Source organism: Chiroxiphia lanceolata, chromosome 1, assembly GCF_009829145.1.
Source record: "Chiroxiphia lanceolata isolate bChiLan1 chromosome 1, bChiLan1.pri, whole genome shotgun sequence".
Classification (NCBI taxonomy): domain Eukaryota; kingdom Metazoa; phylum Chordata; class Aves; order Passeriformes; family Pipridae; genus Chiroxiphia; species Chiroxiphia lanceolata.
Window position 1 is genome coordinate 138,462,907 of NC_045637.1, and position 21,255 is coordinate 138,484,161.

Genomic DNA, 21,255 nt, shown 5'->3' on the forward strand with positions numbered 1-21,255 from the left:
TCAAAGAAAACACACCAAGTTAAACACACGACTAAATGCTTTGCTAAACTAGATCCTTATTACTGATCATGATGGCTTATCTGGAAAATCCCAACTACCTCTTCTATGCATTTGTGTTACTCCAAGGGGGGTTTCCACAGAGCGGGAGGAAAGCTGAGTGATCAGCCTCCGCTGCTTTGGCTCCACACAGGTGCTCTGTAGGTCAGTGTTGAAAGCCACAGGATTAAGGGCTTAGTTTTGAAAACAGCAGTAGGAATTAGCACCTTGAAGTTAAAACACCAAGGGGAAAAAGAAAAGATCATGGTTATATAAATACAATCAGCCAGCCACTGTAGTTGCAGGGAGAGTGGTTCAGTGCCCATTCCGGTGGGATGCGCGGCAGGTGAAGCAGGGTGGGCAGGTGGGGCGGGTCCACACGAGGAGCCCGCGGTCGATGTGGGTATCCTGGATGTGGGCCCGGACATCCCAGAAGGCAGAGTTACCCATTCACACCCAAACGTCGTTCCCTCAGCCAAAAGCCTCTTTCCTCCCTCCCGGGCAGCCCGGGTGGGCCCACGCGTCCCGGCGGAAACCGAGGACCAACCCGTGTCCCCTCCACCCACCCTTGCACGGCTGGAGGCAACAGTGCCTTCCCCATGGCGGTACGCAGCCCTGACAGGCGGCAGCCCACGCCGCAGATCTCGCTGTAGCCGCCTTCCCGGGAGTGCCAGGCTTCTCCCGCTCCCCGCGGCGGTGGGAGGCGGAGATATTCTGGGCACCGGCAAGCCCCTCCTCCACTCGCCCCGCGGTCGCTCCCGCCGGTCGCCCCCGGAGCGTGGGCGCAGAGCGAGCGGCGCCGCCCCTCGCCCCGACACCAGGTGTCGCTGCCCCCCGCCGCGGGCAGCCCCGGGCGCGGCGTAGCCCCCGCGGGTTCCCCGCCCGCGACCCCCGACCCTCGGGAGAACCGAGCGGTGCCGGCAGGGCGGGCACCTCCCCGCCTCCGCCCCGCGCTGAGCCGGCGGCAGGTGAGGAGAGGTGCCTCGACGCCTCTCTCCGCGCCGGCAGCAGCACCGCCTCCCCCAGCTCCACACGGCGCCGTCCTCCTGCCCCGTGAGTGGCTGCCGGCTGACTGACAGGCGAGGCGGCCACATAGGGCGGCCGCTGCCCGGCGTACACCTATAAGGGCCGGCGGTGAGGGGCGCCGCGCGGTGCCGGGGTGCCCGTGGCGGAGCCGCCTGCAGAGCATCCTCCTGGGGCCGGGTGTCCTCGCTCGGAGCGCCGAGCGCTGGCTCCCCCGCAGCAGCCCCGCCCGCCGACTCCCGGAGCAAGTGGCAGTGCCGCGCCGCGGGCCCCCCTCTCCGGCAGCGGCGCCCGAAGGATGCGGAGCGGCGGGGCGCGGGCGGCGGTGGGGCGCCGCGGGGGGACCCGCCGCTGCGCCGGGCGCGGGCGCCGCCGCCCCTGCGCGCTGCGCCGGGCATCAGCAGCAGTAGCAGCTCAGTGAGCGCGGTGGCCGCGGCGGGAGGAGGCGCAGGCGGGCTCGGCGCTGCCGTCGCCGAAGGGGCTGCGCGCCGCTCCGTGCCGGCGGTGGGGCTGCGCGGCGCCCCGCGCTCGGGGAGGAGCGGGCGGCGCCGCCACAGGTGACTCGCGGGCCGGGGGCCGCGTTCCGCCGCTCCGCCGCCCCTGCGCGTTCGCGCCCCTGCGCCGCGGCCGCCTGCGCGAAGCCCATCCTCAGCCGCCTCGCCGTGCCGGTGCCGCCGGCAGCACCGGGGGACATGGCTTTACTCCGGCTTCTTCTCCTCCTGCTCCTCGCCCAGCGCGGACCGGGGGCTGCCGCCGGCCAAGGGCAGGCGGTGCGCGGCCGGGAGCGGGCGCTCGGAGGGACGCAGTCTATTTACAACCACATCAAGAGCCGGGAGCCTCCGCCGGCCCCGCGGAGCCGCTCTATGGAGAGCACCATCTTGGCGCAGCGGCTCGCCGAGGAGGTGCCCCAGGACGTGGCCTCGTTCCTCTACACGGGCGACTCCCGGGAGTTGCGGCGAGCCAACTGCTCCGGGCGGTACGAGCTGGCCAGCCTCGCCGGCAAGTCGCGCTTCACCTCGCACCCCTCCCTGCACGGGGCCTTGGGCACCCTCACCCACGCCACCAACTTACTCAACATGATCCTCCAGAGCAATAAGTCGCGGGAGCAGAACTTGCAGGAGGACCTGGAGTGGTACCGCGCCTTGATCAGGAGCCTGGTGGAGGAGGACCCCAACATCTCCAGGGCAGCTATCACTTTTAGCACGGAGCCTTTCTCCTCCACTCCCCAGGTTTTCCTCCAGGCCAGCAGGCACGAGAGCCAGGTTCTCCTGCAGGACTTGTCCTCCTCAGCTCAGCGACTGGCCAATGCCTCTGTGGAAACAGAGTGGTTCCACAGCTTGAAGCGCAAGTGGAGGCCACATCTACACAGGAAGGTCTTAAACACGGGCCCCAAAACTTTGGAGAACAGCTGGAAGAGGCGGGAGAGCTTCGCTGCTGATAAGAACCACATCAGGTGGTCCTCACCGTACCTGGAGTGTGAGAACGGGAATTACAAACCCGGCTGGCTAGTGACTCTCTCGGCGGCTTTCTATGGGCTGCGGCAAAACGTCATCCCCGAGTTCAGGTAGGAGGAGTTCTTCTTGCTTTCTATGGAGAAGGGGGGGGTTGAGTGGGGGTTTGGTTCTGCCCCCCTCCTAAGGAAGGGGGGCTATGTCTCTGGAGTGACCTGATCAACCCCTGCCGCACGGGCTGCTCAGTCACACCGCAGGGCAACCTCAGGCCTTCCTGTTGAGCCGTACCTTCGTATGCCTTAGGGAGCTGTTGCTCAGTAAGAGAATCGCTGTCATCTCCATCTGTAAGACAACGTTTGCTTTACCTGCTCCCCTGGAAGCAGATGTGCATGTGGGTTACGTTCCTAGTGTGTTTGTGGTGGGGAGAGGAGAGTAGCAGTTGCTAGTTGAAGTTTATTTCTACCTGCAAGAGGAAGATGTTTATTGAGGTGTTATTTCTTAGTATACTGTGTAGTTAAACCTAGCTTGACCCCAGCTATGATTTTAACCAGCTTGGGAACATCAGTGTTGTGCTGGTAAACTGCAATTTCTGGTCTCCAGAGCACATCCACTGTGGGGTGCTCAAGCCTGGTCAGTGGTCAGTACACTTTTAGGTAAATAAGCGTTGGTGACAGCAGTTCTGTCATAGTGCATGTGGCTATAACCTGAACTGGCAGTAGGAAAGCATTCCTTAGGACACTCCTGGCTACATAGCTGTGTAGTTGATACCTGGAATATGTAAAGATTTGCGTATTTTTTATTGCTGTTAATCCCAGGACTTTGCACTGGGCTGTGACTAGCAGAGGGGATGATATAAAAGGCTCTTTCTTGTATCTTCGTATTTTGACAGCAGAGAGATTTGCTCAAAGAATGAGAGCAACCTGTGGGGTATGAGAAGCCAGATTTTCCTGCTGGCAGTTCTGTGATGGGGTTCATGGGTAGCTCTGCCCATTGGGGAATACCCACTTCCCAGAAGTAGCTGGCATTTCTCAGAGGATGAGAGAGGAACACAGAATTTGCTTTGTGCTATGAGTTAGTAGTAGGGAAGAATAGATAAGAACACAGCAGACACCAAAGAGATTTTGCCATACCTAGGTGATGAGGCAATAGTGTCTGTGAATGCTGTTTTTGTTGGCTTAGTCTGAAATCCAGTGGGATCAGAGTGATATAAATGCAGTCATGAATCCTTAGAGGGGAAAAAAAAAATCTGTTGAATGGAGAGTGACTGCTTATTTCTCTATTGAATTGCTTTTTGCCTTGAAATTTTCGTGCTTATGGGGATGGTAGGGTTAAGGTAAAGTGAGCTCATCTGTAGGCTGTTTGTTGCTGAATTCCTCTGGAGGCCAAAACCCAAGAATAGGTCTACTGCAGAGCTCTTCTGGACCCTAGAGGGTGCAGAAAAGTTCAGGAAACTTCTCACAGATGACTGAAATGCACTTGATGGATTTCAGGATGTGGATGAAAGGTAATGTAGGCTGATATTCTCTTGTTGGGTACAGAGGTTCACAGAACCTGCAGAATCACAAGGCTGGAGGTGGGGTGGCAGCCACAAGCCAGCTATTCGAGAATGTAAATTTGGATATAAAGCATGATTCAAAGAAGCTTCAATCTTGACTTCAATGAAGAGGAAATAAACTCATGTCTAAAGCTTCAGTCTCAGCTCTGTGCCAAGGTCCTGTGATGCCAGAAGGCATCAGTGGTGTAGGTTTCTGCTGTGGTAGCTTTGGTGTGCAGGAAACACCAGGTCCCTTTTTGGAGTAACCGTGGCCAACAAAGGCAACCAGTAGATGTCCTCCTGGATGCAGTAAGAGCACTGCCTTCCCTGCCTCGCCTTCCCAGCCTCTGTTTGCCACGTGAGAGTCACTTCAGTTGAAGAAATAGAATAACCTGTTATAACTCTGATACTTCAAAGGGCATCCATTGAGCTCATCTAAGCTTGGAGAACCACTTCGTATTTAGAAGATCTTGAGATGGAGTATGCTGTGCAAGTGCTAAGTGTTGTATTGCTGTTATACCCAACAGTTAGGACAAAACTAACAAAGTTTTGTTGTATCAATAGAGACGAGTTGGTAAGCATTTCTAAGAGAATGAGTCTGTATGTTTTTTGTAACTATTAAAGAAGCAGGTGGAAGAAGTACATTTATATATGCACATATTCTGCCAAGGCTAAATGATAGTTCCTGTGTTCCTAGTTTGAGGTATGTTACATGAAAGATAGGCTTCTAATAAAAACTTTTTTTTCTTTTTTAGATATTGAGAAAGTAACTTTACAGCTACATAGGAAATACTGCACACAAAATATGCTTCTTCCAAGATTTATGGTTTGTCTTAATATTTGCAGAATGTTTTCTATACTTGATAGGTACACAGCCTCAGCATGAGTTTTTAAGAGGAAAAATGGTTCCAAGTATGAGCACGCAATAGAAAAATGTAAAATCTAATGTAGTTACTGGAAAATTACTGTGCATCACTGTAAGGTGCCTCTTGAAATAAGCTTTATTTCTCGTCACCACCAGTCTTTGAGTGACACAATATTTTGACTTTAAATTCCTGTTTAAGGCCTGTATGATAAGACAGTATTTATTAACCTCCATCTTTTGAAAAAGCTACGTTGGTTCTCCAAACAAAGTATCTTTGAACCATCTGTTAGGAAGATGTTAATGCATTAGTTAACATGCTCCTTCCATTTAATAATCTGATATGAGGTTGCTAATGGTAATGTAGTGCATGCCACTTTGATATTATTCTACCAGTTTGTGGACTCTTTCTTGTATTAGGTTTATGGCATGGTACATGAGGGTAAGACATTCAGGAGTACGCTATATCCATGGAAGAGAGTTCTTTCAGATTACAGAAGGAAAACCCATTGCTCCTTCTTCTTGATATCTCTTCTGTGGCAGCAACAGATGAGTATGTCATGTGGTATAGCAATGGAAAGAGTTTAATGAAGGCAATACTTATAATTACTACTGACTATGTTCAATACATGCTACTACTGTAGTGCTGTTGTCAGTGGCATTCTGAAGGTGCAGCAAAAAGCAGCAAGCTTTGCTCTTCACGTTGTGAAGGGTTATAGTGCTTTATGCTGGAGGATGTGAGTATTACAGCCCAGGGGGCTCTTGCAAACAGCTTGCTGTCTTCAATTTGACCTCCCTCCTTACCAAGAGATTGCTTCCAAACTGTCCAAAGTGAAGGCCAAGGAGAGAATATGGTTGTTTAAGTTTTCTTGTCAGGACTAACACCGTAGGCCAATACTGAGATGAAACAGAAACCAAAGACAACTTGATTGTGCTGATTAATGTACCAGAAGCTGTTCAGGCCCAGTGGGACCATATTAGCCCAGTACAATGCTAAGTTAGTGCTGGCTGGCTGCAGCTTCTTAACAGTGCTTGCTGGTATTTTGTTGTCTGCATTTGCTGGTCCTGCACCCAAAGTGCAGAGAGAGAACATTGCTACCTGCTTACAAGATGCAGTGCAAGCTCTCATTCAGAAATGAGGATCCACAGAGACTAGAAGTAATCACTTGATGTTAACCATCTCTTCTCCTTTCTTAAGAAGTCTAAACTGGTGCAGTTTGCAGCTGGAATTCACCATCTAATGTGCCTAATCACTCCTCAACTCTAGTGCTGCAGAGGGTAGAACACAATAGCATTTGTCACAGATCTTCTGTGACCCTCCTCTGCTACTGCCTATCATGTGATGAGAATGAAAAATATTTCATAGCACATGATGACCCAACTGACCTCTTTGCAGCCCTGCTGAGAAAGTGGAAAGGTATGAGAAGCTGCATGTTGTAAATACAATTCCTTCTCTAAAGTATTTGCTTGGCCCCTGGAGAGGAAGTGGGAGGTTTTCATTGCTTCAGCAATCTCAGAGATAAGTGAGGAAGATCACTTCTTGAGCTGGAAGAAGGATGACCAAGTAGTCAGCCACTAGGAACAAATTAAAACCAAAAGTCCTTCTGGGTCACTGATTCAGTCCTCCGCTGTTACAAGCCCACTCAATGTCATCAATTTACAAAGCTCCATCTTAAAGTAGGTGGGCTTCCCTCTGGACAACGTGATGGTTACATGACCTCTTCTGATTTCTGGTCTGAATTTATTCACAGTCAGTTCTCATCCATTTATTCTGGTCCAGAACTGCTTTTTGTCCGATGTAGCATTCCTTGCTGATGTTTACTGCCCGGACTTATTTATAGGCAGCAGTCCCTTCTCCACCTTTGTTTACTGGACTACACAAACTGGCTTTCTTTAGGCTCCTTTTATAAGCTCTCTGTTGCCGTGGTCCTTCTTCTCAAGTCTTATTCCTTTATTTCCTGAACGTGGTTAGTCAGATTCATGTGCAGTGTTTCAGCCTTGTACAATGACATCAATTATCCCCAAACTCTGATTAATGAATTACTGCTTTTGCAGTTCAAAATGTTCTTGTGTGTGCTCTTCTCATTTTCTTTAATGTCATCTAGTAATGTGTCAACATTTTGGGAACTGGTCATTGGTCTGACATTATTTCCCATCTAGTAGGTCAGACTGTCTTCAGGATACAGGGACATTGGCATTTTTTTCCTCTTCCACTGTGCTTCGGCAATTTTTTCACCAAATTCAGGACAGTATTTGCTGTCTCTTTTTTTAAGGACTTTGGGGAGAATGCAATGGAATAATATCTGTTTTGGCAGAAAGGCAGTCAGTCAGCAAACTCAGAATTTTTTTTTATTTTTTTTTAATTTTTATTTTGAATGGTGTCACATTCTGGAGCATTTACAGATAACTTCATTCTGAAGTTTTGCTGGATCAGGTGTAGCATCTTAAAATTTTCTGTCTTCCAGAAGTTTGCTACTTCTCTCAATTATTTGGAAGGTATTCCTTGATGCAAAGATAATCTTTATTGCACAGTTAAATTGAACTGTTTCTTCCCTAAAGGCAGTGTAATATAGTGATTTCCACTGTACTGTTAACAATGACTCAGACCACTCTGTTGTTAGGCTATAATGGGACTCTAACTTAAGGAAACATTGAAGGCAGATTAAACCATGGAGGTAGAAGTATATATGACAAATATGTAATTTCTTAGGGATTATACATGATTTCGTATTCTGCTAAATATTTTACAGCTATTAAATTGCTTGGTAAAAAACCCCAAACGTAGACATGATGTTGTAAAAATTAGTAATTTTTTTCTTTTAAACATGGTTTAATTTCTTCCTCTAGCCCCTTTTTTTAGTTTCCCCCCTAATCTCTCTTTAGTCTCAGTACTGAGCCAAGAAAGAAAATTCACTTTAGCTGTTCAAGGGGACTTTTTAATTTTTTGTGACATCATATATTAGTTGTATAATCTAGAAAATATTTTAAAATGATGAGCTCATCATTTTTCTTATAACATGTCCTGGCCCTTAACATGATTGAATGTGTGGATGGATTTAGAACAGGTTTTAAAAATGAAAAAGAATAATTTATTTCCTAGAACTTCTGAAAGTCTTGGATTTATATATTCCTGAAAAGTTAGAACAAAGAAACTTCTTATAATTTATTGTCTGCTTGTAGAAACCCCCAGTATGTTTTAAGTATTCTCTAGGCAATCAATTATGTCTCTGCTGGCATTTTTCATATGAGATCATGGATAGGGATAGAAGATTGGATGGTGATGAAACATAGGAAAGGAACAATAAGTAGGAATTTCTCTTTTTAGAAACACAATTCAGCTTTCTTCAGTACTGGAGAAACAGAAGCAGGTCTTTGAAGAAAGAAGTTAAATATGGCCACGAGAACATTGAAACACGTACTGCATAAATGTCCACAATTACGTAGCACATGCTAAGTTGCAATAAAAGGAACTATTTTTTTGGGTCAAACTGTTGTTTCCAATTCCTTTGTCCTCTATCCCCATCCCCCTTGGGCAAGACTTTCAGCACAGCAGGTTATCAAAGCTCCTTTGAAGGGGATGGGCATGTGGCAGTCCTTGCTATCCAAGATTCAGCTCTAAGACTGCCATCTATTCTTTTTGTGAATGTGGACTGAGGTAGAGAAGTGTTCCTGATGGTAAGAAAAAAAAGCATTGCTATGTTAGGTCAGATGAAAGCCTTACCTAGCCCTCGATCTCAAAGCAGCTTCTGGCAGGTACTTAAGTTGAAATGTAAGAGCGGTGGAAGTGCTGAGTTCTCCTATCATGGTTATATCCAATTTGCCAATAATAAGCAATAAAAATAAATTGGTTTTCAGACTCTTTCTGGATGGGTGTTGATAGTAAGTATAGATTAAACTGACCTTTGTGGTTCTAATTTGCTTTTTAACACATTTTTGTCTTTTGCAATGTAGTTCGGTGTTGTATTCCATAATGTATTTATGTATTCCACAGTATGTATATAGTATGGCTTCCATAACTTTCTGTTTTTACGTTTGCTTCACGAATCTAAAACTGTTGGGACATCCCACATTCTTGAATGAAGACTTTTCAAAGTGTTTTCTTTATTATTTTTTCTCTGTGTCAGCCAGATTTAGTTGTGGGTTGTATCAAGTGTTTTTATCACCTGCAGCCTTTGTCAATGGCCACCCATTTGTGGTCAACTGTGAATGTGCCAAACAAGGAAGGGATAGTTGTGATGCCCAGCTTATTAACTGTCCCGCTTTGTGAAAGCTGACTTTTGTTACATTAATGCCTTCAAGAGGGATGAAAATAACTCATTTTTGGCAAAAGCTGTCTTTACTCTGAGAAATTTTTGTATCTTGGTTGTATGTTGGCCTTAGAGATCCTACTTCAGCTTTCATGTTTCTGGTGTATTTGAAATGTTTTTAGTTAGTAGAGCGTATACTTTTAACATGTTGTTTCTAAAAAATGTCTCTTGGTTTTGTCTTACATTCTTGTGATTTTTATGTTCCTTGCCCAGGTTTATGCCTCTCTATTTTCCCTTCCCCCCCCCCAATGTTGACTTCCACTTACTTTTCAGTTTTAAAATGACCTTCTTACCTTTGAATAAATCTTCAGTCTCAGAGGACTTGGTATGGTTATGCTGAGACCATCCCTCCTGTGTAGGATTCTTCTATTTCAAAAGTTTTGTGTTCCTAACCTTTTTTCTTCTGTCATGTTCTGTACTGTTCTCTGAGAACCCTTTTTTCCCTTCATGGGTAGGAATGGGAACATTAAAAAAAAAAAAGTGATGGTTTCTTAGTAAGTAACTTGAATTTGGCTTCAAGACCTTTTTTCATAGGGAGAATCTAATATAAGTGGTACCCCATCATCACTGACACCTAGCATTCCTATATAAGGTGATGCTTTGTGACGGAGTTAAGATGCTAGCAGCAACTTAAGCATCCTCAAGGAAAAATAATATCACTGCCCCTCGGAGTATCTAAGAAGCTCTCTGACTAAACGGGAGGGAAATCCCCAGAGAGGCAGCATTGCATGCCATAAATATGAAGGCAGATTGAAATAATTCTTCAGACAACAGAGGATTCAGCTTTAAGTATTCTGCCATTGTAGTACTGTTCCAAATGGCCTAGAGGGATTTTCTTTGCAGGTGAATCCTAATTCATGTGCCCACACTGCTAGGTATTATTCTTCACTTCAGTTTATTTTTAGTGAAAGCTGGTTCTCCTTTGAAAATGTGTGCTGAAAAGCAGCAGTCATGCTATGGCTGAGGAATTAGGTAAGTCTTTCTCTGTCCTATTAGTTTGGAATTAGAGGTAACTCTGTGACCAGGTCAAAAATAGGTTGTATCTAATGTCCTGGTAGCCTTTTATGAATCTGGCTGGATATGCAGAGGTAACAATTTTAACAATGTCTAAGTGATGCAGAATCCTAAATATTAACTTACAGACAAACAGCAGCTTCTGCAGGTTCAAGTTGCTTTTGAACGACTTATAGCTGAAAGTAATTTGGGAATTTGACACCAAGATTACTTTTGATGGAGGAGCTTCAGATGTTAGTATGCGCTATTTGAAGATTAATATTCCTGGAAGTGTTAGCCTCCAAAATGTGTGGTCAGAAAAGGCATCTGTCCTGAAAACCTTGGCTATTCTAAATACAGTGGCCATTTGTCTAGAGGTGTGGGCATTTGCAGATTTGGGATGGCTGTAGAGAACTTGTTTTTCTTATCTCCTCATTTTATGGTAAAGAGGACTTATGAAGGACATCATGTAGGGCTGAATGAATATGGCAGCAAGAATCTAAGCAGCTGCTTAGATTTGGGGGATGATGTCTGCTTCAGCGTGTGATAACCATACCTTATACCTTAATTATGATTGCTTGCAGTGCTTACATGTATAAAAATAAGTGTACAAACTTAAAAGACAGGCTTTACTTGTTTAGCTGAGCTGTGATGGCTTCTGTGCCAAAAAAGCTTTTGAAGATCTAGAGGACAAAGATATTATTTATCACCATTTAGATGTTGGCAGGCTATTATTCTGTGCAGTTCTAACTTAAGCTGACTGGGAGAAAGAGAACATGCTCCTTCTACTCTTTTTATGATGTAACAGTAGAGGCAGAAAAAATTATTCTGTAGATAGAGGTTTTACAACATGTTGTTACAATGAAATATTATAACTATTGAAACTATCAAGATAGCTAGTAGGTTGGGAAAATAAGCTTAAATCAATTTCTGGCACAGATTTCAAGGCAAACAGCATGCCAACAAACAGTGGTACTGGAAATAAAGACAGACATTAAAGCCTCTTAAATCAAACCTCTGACCTGACAAAAAATCCTTGATGACATAATTCTTCAATTATTATCTGTTATATACAATTCAACTAATTCTTTCTTAATTAACTACATGTTAAACATGAACACGCAATCCTTAAATATATATATATTTTTGAAAAGACTGAAAATCGTGGCAGGAAAAAAATATTTATTGTTATAAGGAGATTAGCAAAATATACTTACCTGCCAGATGGTCCACAATTACCAGTACTATTGTTGTTAACTTATGTCTGTGGCTTTGGTTCAGCCAGGCAGCATTGTCAGTGTGGATGAATGTGTTATGCTGACAAGCTGAGTCTACTCTTATACCCTTGATATTTGTCTTAATTGCTTCTATCAAGATAGCAACACTGCCATTATTCCCAATTAGTTTAATAAATGTAACGCATAGACGGTCTATATACGTTCTAGGAGGATGTATTCTTCCATACGTTCCATTTTCCTAATACTGAGTAAAAAATAACTGAAAATGTGGGTGGCTAAACAGGCTGTGCCAGCTACTGTATTAATCACAGATGAATTTCAAAAATGTATCATGTACATATTGGTGTACTCTGTGTGTAATAACCGTGGGGTACAAGTCTGAGGTGGTGTTTTAAAATGGCAATGCATCCCAAATGGACACCGTAGAAGTCTTGTACCATCCTGATGCTTTCTGTAAATGCCACGTGTATTGCTCAAAGAAAAACAATAATGTGCACCATGGGGGAAAAAATTGAAAGCCTATGGTAGATTGTAACTGTTAGAGATTGCTTTCATGATCCTGCTTCTGGGCTGTACTGTTTCTCCTTACTGTAGATTTTCACCCCAGAAATTTGCAAAGCTCTGAGAAAGGGGAAAACCAGAACAACTTCACCATAGTAGAAGTTCAGGTTGTGCATTATGAAGAGTGTAGGTAGAAAAGTTTGTATTGAGTTGATGAAGATTGTATTTTGTGAAAGACAAACATTCTCATAAGAAAAGTTTTAACACAAGAGAAACAAAAAGAAAACACATTTAGCTTGAAACGGAAGAATTTTTTATTATTTCTGGAAGAAGTTTTATGAAAATATTTTGAAATTAGATGACTTTCAGGCCTGCATGACTTAACAAGGAGATCCTGACAAAACTGAAGCATAAAATGAAAGTGCGCAAGAGGTGGAAGCAGGGTCAGGTAACCTGAGAGGAATATGGAGACAGTCTGAATATGACTGTGACCATGAACATCTTGTGTCAGCAGTAGTATGGCCAGCTGGACCAGGGAAGTTGTGGAGTGACCCTCCCTGAGGATATTTAAAAGTTCTGTAGATGTGGCACTTAGGGACATGGTTTAGTGGTGGGTCTGGCAGTATTAGGTTAATGGTTGGACTCAATGATCTTAAAGATCCTTTCCAAGGTCTTTGTTGTTGAATGGAAAAGTGTACTTTGTGATGCAGGATGTTGAAAAGGCCAAGGTACTTGATGTCTTCAAGCACTGCTGGCTGATCAGCCTGGCCTCAATCCCTGAAAAGGTGATGGAGCAAATCTTTGTGAAAACTCCTTGTGAAACACATGAAGAAAAGGAATGTGATTGGGAGCAGTCAGCATGTGTTTATGAAGGGGAAATAGTATTTAACCAACCCAGTAGCCTTCTGTGCATAGATGACTGGCTGTCCAGCTGGAGGTTAGTCATTGTTCATATATCCCAGGGGTTGATACTAGAGTCAGTTCTCTTTAACTTTTTTTTTTGGTGGTCTGGACAGTAGGGTAGGGTGTTGTCTCAGCAGGTTTGCAAATGATAAAAATTGGAAGGAGTGACTGAGAGACCAGTTGTTTGTGTTGCCATTCTGGGGTCTGAAACAGGCTGGAGAAATGAGCAAACAAGAACCTAGAAGTTTGGCAAAGGGAAATGCCAACTGATGCACCTTTGGAGGAATAATCTCATGAACCAACACAGGCTGAGGGCTTTATGACTGGAAAACAGCTTGGTAGGAGAGGCCTGGGGGATCCTGGTGGACACCAATTTGACATGAACCACCAATGTGTGCTTGTGGCAAAGAAGGCCAACGGCCTCCTGATCTGTGGAAGAGTGTTGCCAATGAGTTGAGGGAAGTGATCCTTCCTCTTTACTCAGCCTGGTGGCTGAGACAGAAACAGACCTTTCTCAACTTATTCAATGGGGATACAGAAAGCGCAAGGGGCACAAACTGAAATACAAGAATTTTATTTTAAGCATCAGAAAAGTTTTCTTGACACTGTGAAGGGTGGTCAGTCACTAGATCAGGTTTCCCAGAGCTGGTGAAGTCTTCATTATTGAAGTTATAAAAAAATCCCAACTGAACTGAGTCTGCTTTGAGCAGGTGGTTGGACTGAATGATCACAAGAGGTTTCTTGCGATGACAGTTGCTGTATGAATTTGATTTTTGCATCTATTTTGAACAAAGTAATTGAGTTAAGGAGCTTTCAAAGGATACAAGTTACCCAATCTATTCTGATGTGAGAAATCCAGAAGTACACTCCTTTCTTTTCAGTCCATGGCTCTGTCTTAAGATGCTACCCTGATTTCTGATGCTTGTCCCACTAGAACATGCCACGAATTCTCCAAATTGGAGCATTTCTAGTACAAGGCCACACTCAAATGCTTGCTCAGTGTGCTTACTGACCCTAATTCCTCTGGTGCGTGTGTGGTCTTTCTTGCAAGTAGTGTCTAGTTAAGTTTCCTTTCGAAAATATTTATATCCTTTTTTACAGACACTGTGTTCCTACAGGGCTTGCTGGTGGTACCACACAGCAAACTTTTAAGATCTTTCTCCTCTCCTAGCAGTGATTAGTTTGCCCTTCATTTGCAGTCTGTACTTCCCTTTGCAGAAGTGTTTGTAGAAGCAAAGGAGAGTTTCGTCTTCTACCACTTAAAACCAAAATGTACACGAGGGAAAAACTTTCCATAGAAAGGAAATAAGACCTTCTCGAAGGTGCTTGAGAGTTTCTCAGGTGAATGAGTTGCAGTTTGAATTAGGTTGAAGCAATATTGCTTTTCTTCTGTATACATGGACCTGGTGGGATCTGCATGTGACTAGATGAGTAATTGGTTACCTCTACTCCTATGAACATGAGTCAGGTACCTTCTTACCTGGTTAAGATTTAGTTTGTAATCTGCTGATATCAACACCTTAAAGAGATAATCTGTGCAGTATGGCAGTTTTTCCCCTTGGGGTTGTTGGTCACCTGGAACATGGAAAAACCAGTTCATTGGGGTAGAAGTATGGTTGGAGCATTTCCTGGAGAAGCTGTTGTTCAAAACAAGTGTACAAAGACACAAAACTATAAACTAAAAGTATATAAAAATATTCAAGAAGTGTAGTGTGTGCTGTTTTAAATTGAGCTTGCTCGAACCAGCACTTAAATATTTCAGGTAATTTCTAAGTGTGCCCAGCATCAGATTATTTGGATTCTAGGCAGGAGGTTGAGGGGGATGAAGTGTTCCTGTACTATCTAACTTCCTATTGGCTGTTTTAGGTAATTTTCTAATGCATTCTTCTTCTGATCACTTAAATGATGTGCTTATGTTTCTCCAATGACTGTATAGCATGTCTGAGGAATGCCCAAATTTAGCTGTTGTCAATATTTAGCACTTGGTTGTACTGGGGTCAACAATATCGTCCTGGTTTTGATCAAGCTCACTCTTATACCTGTTCTAATTTTGTTAGTAAGCACTCTCTCAAATATATGGCTCTGTAGATATGTCATTGTTATTACTGTATTATTGTGAGATTTGATTAAAAGACGGAACACACTTCAAGGTGAGTGGGGTGTTCTTGAGACAGAGGTTGGGCCATGTCCTTGTTAGTCCACAGCGTGAAAGAAGGGATGATGGTGTTTGTGGTTGTAGAAGTTCAGACTTGCGGAAATGAAAAATTCTGTCTAAAGTGGCTGAAATAGCTGACTTAAAAGGAATGGTACCCTAGATTTAAGAAATCAGTAGAGAGCATTCATCCACTGTGTGTGAGCTTGTGTAATGATCTAGCAACTAGAAGTTGCGTATTGACATTTTTGCTAAGTCCAGATGGCAGCAAAGCAGTCACAGATAATGTGCTCTCACAAAGTGATGCTATAAATGTTCTATGTCCAAAGTCATTCTGGAAGTTATTTTAGAGAGAATATCAAAGTCTTTGAAGGGTTTTTTTAAGATCTGAAACTTCAGCCTTGCAGCTTTTTTTCTTGTGGTGATTTTTGAGTTGTTTATAAAACAATGTTGGCCTTGAAATTGGTTTGTTAGCTTTTCTTTCAAAAGAATTTTTGAGGGAAACTTGATGAAAACTTGAGTCTTCTTGGCATAGGACTTACACAGTTCAGAGGACTGTCCTTACTTGGTCTTTGAGGGCCTGCATGTGTAGGAAATTTTTTTTTTGGCTTCACAGACATCAGTGGACTACTGCTAACTTGTGCTGCTTTCTGATGTTGTATCAGGTTTTATACCAGGACCAGCTGGCAGGAACTGGGGGAGAGGGTTTGAATGCCTGCTGGAGGAGGATGCTGAGTTGCAGAGGGGAGACCTGAATGTCACCAGGCATTGGAGTGTCTCCAGGGAAAATACAGAAAAAGGCTTTTGCCAGTTGTTTTAGCAAATAGGGTTCCCTGGAGCACAGGGGAGGATGTAGTTGTCTCTGGATGGAGGGTGAGATGTGGTGCCTGGTACCTTGTATTCAGAGTTGGCGAGTGAGGTTGCTGCCTCAGAAGAAGTAGTGCACGTCTTTCATTGTATTAATTTTGGATCTTTGCTGCATTGTAAAATGTGAAGGGCATTGCACTGTTTGAGTGTATAACTTGTTCTTAACATCCACCTTACACTTAATGCGTTGGATTTGCTGACCTCTTGCCATAATACATCTAAGTAAAGTCTAAAATAGGAATGTGTTTCTGTGATCATGGCTTGGGGAGCACAAAACTGTTTTTAGACATATTTAAAGGAAAGATGTAGTTCTGCTTTGCAGGCTACAGCATCATAAAGAAGTTTAACCTATATCTGGACTTATGTTAGCAACTGTTTCTCTCTCTTTTCAGGGGTGTTGTCAAGGTTGACATCAATTTGCAGAAGGTGGACATTGACCAGTGTTCGAGTGAGGGTTGGTTCTCGGGGACACACAGGTGTCATCTCAACAATTCTGAGGTATGTCTGTCTCTAAGGGACTTCACTTCAATAACAAATCTTTCCACTATGAGTAGAGTTCTGTAGTATAAATGTTATTTATTTTATAGGTGTTAAATGTGGTTTGTAGGCTGAAGAAATCTTTCTGTGCAAGGTGTTACGGTGTGCGTGAGTTTCAGGAGTGCCTGCATTTTAGAATTATTGGTGTTAAATGAAACAGAAGCTAAGTTTTTGTGAAGAAGTAACAGTTACAGGGGAAAAGAATATTACCAATGAAATGATTTATGATGTTCTACTTTGCAAGTCAGACAATTACTTTGTGCTCAAAATGAAAATAGGCTTTTAATGTCAGTGTCACTTTTTTGCTTGGACAGCTTTGCAAAATATAGTAGAAGTTGCTCAAATGCTAATGGTAATTTAGTCAGAAAAACATGATCTTTTGATAGAATGATACAGAATAACAGGCAGAATTGGATACTGAAATTCTTTCTTAGTAGAAATGCCAACATTTTGACAGAGCTGACTAAAATGTTTCTGTTCAGCTCCTTCCTGCTTCCCCTTTCTTCTGAAGGTCTGTGTCTGACTCCATCTGTTAGCATATCATAGATCATTCAGCCTGGCCAGTTATGTGTTCAATGAAACTTTAAAACAAAGTACATTCAATGATTTTTCTTATTATGGCTATTGAAGTTATTTTCAAAGGCACCCATTTGTGAGAGTAGACACCTCTTGCACTTCTGTGCTTTGAGAAGGGACAGTAGGGAAAATTGACCATTGTCTACCAGAAGTCAGAGATATTTCCCTAATTTGCTGTGAAATGCCAATTTATCAAAGCCAGATCTGAATTTGGGAAAACAGTTGGTCTTGGTGAATTCAACTGCTAGCGTTTTTGAACAAGAACTCAGAATTTTTGTAAACATTATTTTTTTGGGTCTTTTTCACTTTGATTTTCAACTTGATTATTTTCTTAAAATAAACTTGAAATAAGAAATAAGGAAGTCTTTGATACAGACTAATTAAAGATTAAATATTTCTGCAAATGGAGAAATATATTTTTCTTTGTGAAGTACTTTTTGTCTTCTGAATTCAAGGGAATACTTTTTAAATGTCTCATGTTTCTTCATAGAAGGAAATGTTGTTTCCCATGTGATCTGGTAAACCTTGTTTTTTAATATATGATAATTGTCTTGAATGTGATTATATATTGGCAAGTGCTCCTCCTTTTCTTGATGTCTTTTGAGCAAAATTTGTCAGCAGAGGGGTGGGATTGTAAGTTGCATCTCTTTCTGCAACCAAGAAGAAGAGGGGCAAAAACCCCAACTCTGTGAGAAGAGTAAGAAAAAACAAGGCAAAAGGAAAATGGAAAAAATGAAAAGAGATCAATGGTGGGATCACCTGGAGCTGTTAATAACTTGGGTAAGGAGATGAATGCCACTTCATGAAAGGCTTTTCAACTTGTATGCAGTGAATAAACCTGCCAGCTGTTCTTCCTTCTCCACGACACTTACTAGACTGTTAAATCAACAAGGCTGTCATGGCTAAGGGAAGAACATATAGGTAATGGAAACCTCCCCCAAAATGGAACTTGCAGGCAGGGAGTGCCTTTTCTTACTGCACCTGAAGAAGATGAAAGTCCTTGCTTAATAAGAGTCGGCATGGGGAGTTGCTGGGAACAATCTATAGAGAAGCTTTCTCTTCTTTTACCCTGTGGTCACTGCTTTAGGAGAGTTCAGTCTGTAAAGAAAAATGTACTTTTTTTATGAGCAGGTCTCTTGTGGTTTAGCCCCAATTGGCAACTAAGTACTGTGCAGCCATTCTCTCACTTCCCCTGCTGCCAAAGCCATGTGGAGGAGAAATGGGGAAAAAAAGTGAAAACTTGTGGGTTGAGATAAGAACAGTTTAATAATTAAAACAAAGTAAATCATAATAGTGCTAATGATAATAAAATATACTGCTACTAAAATGATGAGCAAAAAAAGGAAAATAAAACCCAAGAACAAGTGATGCTCTTCCCAGTTCTGAGCGTCATGTTCTGTGTTATGGAATATCACTTTGGCCAGTTTGGGACAGCTGTCCTGGCTGTGCTTCCTCCTGAGTTCTTGTGCACCTCCTCTCTGGCAGAGCATGGGAAACCAAAAAGTCCTTGACTTAATGTAAGCATTGCTTAACACGCTGATGTTTTGACTGTTGCTATCAACATTATTCTCATAGTGAATCCAAAATACACAGCACTGTACCAGCTACTAAGAAGCTATCTCAGCTGAAACCAGGGATAGTTTCAGGAGCAGGTCTCCTGTGCTGCTTTTTGTACTTTGTTTCATTGGAATCTACTATGTGGGATAAAGGTAACTTACGTAATTGTGCAACAATGTTTTTCACACAGTTTTCCTCATAAATGCTGATAAAATGATACTCTGTATACTCTCTTTTATCTGCTTAGAGGCAGGTACAGAAATCTGCTGATGCTGGAATGCTCTGCCCCCGTTTACAAAGTCTGTCTCCAGCTGAGTAAGGAAGAGAATGGAGATTTCTGGACTTCCAGTTCTGCTTAAGTTAGATGCTCCTTGCTCTCTTCAGTTTTGTTAAGTGACTTGAGTGTTTAGTGCAGCATAAGCTTTGTGCAGACTGCTTGGTAAAGCTTTGCCATGGTGAATTTCTACTTTGGCTCTGAAAGTGTGTTTACTGCATAGCCCATACCATATGGCTGGGCTACCAATGCCATTAAATCTAAGGCATAAAGCTCAATATTTCAGAAATACAACTCCCCTCTTCCCTGATGCTATGAAAACGTAACTAGTGACTTAAGGAATGAACAACAGGAAAAAAAAACCCAACCGATGGATTACTTAAAATGCTTCTTTGTCTTCTATTTCAATTAATTTTATAGTGGCTAGAATCTGTTAGGCACACTGCAGACAAATTCCCCTATTTTCTATGCTGTTCTGAAGTGTTTATTTTCTAAATAAAAATCAGTTGAAAGGAGGGAGATGGAGGTGCATTGCAGCAAATGTAAGCATTTGGTAAGCCAGTGGTCTGTATGTGCTAGACAGAAAAAAAGGGAAGGAATGGATGGGATCCAACTTCTACCAGGAAATAGAGGCTGTTGTTGAAAGTACTGTGCTGCCTTCGCATGGTACAGCACAGAATCATTAGGACATGATGCTAACTGTGACACTGGGATTTGGCTTTTGAGAGTCATGAAGAGTAACCTGATTGTGATAAAATAGTTGTAGTGCTAGTCCTTTCTTGAAAGAAAAATAGCTTCTGGTTGAGGAACTAATGAATATTACGATTCAAATATGCAAAGTGCTTAGGCATACTATTCCTGCTTAAAATTCCATCTGTCTTTAGGTTTAGGTGTTGTTCCTTAGGATTGGTGGCTCTTAAATATCTTGCTTTAGGTATCTTGCTTTTTGAACACCAAACAAAGGCAACCTCAGGGAACTTTGTATTTCCCATTTGTAGTTTGACTACTTAAATTCCTGATACATAGTCAAATTTTTTCCTGATTTGTTCTCTTTTGTGGACAGTACACCCTAATTTCGTAGCAGCCTAGATGAACTGGAAGAACAAGAGTGCACCCCTTTAACCTCAGGATAACTGGAAGCTGCTGAGTCTAATTAGGCAAGAAGTTAAGTAAGAAGGGACACAGGGAAGCCAAACTCTGCAGCACTGGTTAAAATCTGTTTGGATTGTGACTTTTTTTTCCTTTTTTTTTTTTTTAATAATTGTATCAGCCCAAAAGAGGCTGATGGCCAGGTGTTATTTTTTTGACCTGGAGGAATAAAGGTCAGCTCATAGTGAAGCATGGAGAGCTACAGTTCTCCTTCCTACCCTCCAGCTTGACGCTCAAATAGAGAACAGCTTCCCCAAAAGCTATATGGGCAAGAAATTTGGATTCTGTAGGACTGCTAGAGATGAGACACGTAATATCTGCAGAGTTAAAAATAATTAAATTGGGTAGACCACAAAATAATGCAGACAATTCTGAAATTAACAAATGTAGAAAAAGTGTAGTTACCCAATAACAAATCCAGAGTAATTTCATTGCACAGGCAATGCAGTATGATGTACTGTCAAGACTGGTTATGGGAGGAAGAAAATATGCGTTTTTACCCTGTTTGAAATTCTTGAAGACTGTTCTTTTATTATATTGGATTTCTTCCCCATACGTGCTGTCAGCAACTGCTGGCACTTTTAGTATCAACTTTAGAGTTCTTGTAGAAACACCAACAATAGAATCAAGGCTGAGGAGCATCTGAAGAAATCAGCTGGTGTAGCCCACTGAGCTCGGCTGACTGCTTCCAACCAGCAGCAGTCTGTGAAAAGTGGCAGTGGACTCCACACTGTTCCCCTGTCCTTAATGAGCCTGCCAACAGCTTGCAATGTGAGGCAGGCTCAGCTGACATCCCTTTGGGTTTCAACAGTATTCCACAAATGACAGCGTGCAAAAATATCCAGAGGAAATGAGAGAGGCAGAGTAAACAAGAAAGCTGCATTGCTGTCTGTATACAGTGTCTGTATGTCTGTTTATAGAAAGATGCATAGGCCTATTGTGTGTATTTATTCTGCACAAACACAAAGCCGATTGAGAAAGGAAAACAAATGTGCATTACAGCCAAAATCTTTTTTCCATTGTTTAGCAAAACATTTGGGACTGTCATATTTTATCATACTGTACCCAGTACTACAGACAAGCAGCTGAAAAAGGGGGAGGCGGGGGTTGATTAAAAATAGAATTGTAATAGGGACTGAGTTGGAAGAGAAGGGGAAAAAAACACGAAGGCTTTCCAGGTTTTTCAAGCAAGTGCTTTTCAATGCCCTTGTCAAAGTGGGAATATTAGTGTGCATAGTCTGGGAGAGGAAGCATGGCAGGAGATTAGCATCTGAAGTCCTAACTCAGTGGGTCAT

General features: G+C 42.9%; 1 protein-coding gene across 1 annotated transcript in view; it reads left to right on the forward strand.

Annotated features, from left to right (window-relative positions):
- The first annotated feature begins 1,751 nt into the window (after positions 1 to 1,751).
- Positions 1,752 to 21,255, forward strand: part of GPR158 (G protein-coupled receptor 158) — a 186,514-nt gene continuing 167,010 nt past the window's right edge. The window contains exons 1-2 of the mRNA XM_032700335.1: positions 1,752 to 2,623; positions 16,260 to 16,365. Coding sequence (XP_032556226.1) covers positions 1,752 to 2,623; positions 16,260 to 16,365 — 978 coding nt within the window. The remainder of the gene's footprint in view (positions 2,624 to 16,259; positions 16,366 to 21,255) is intronic.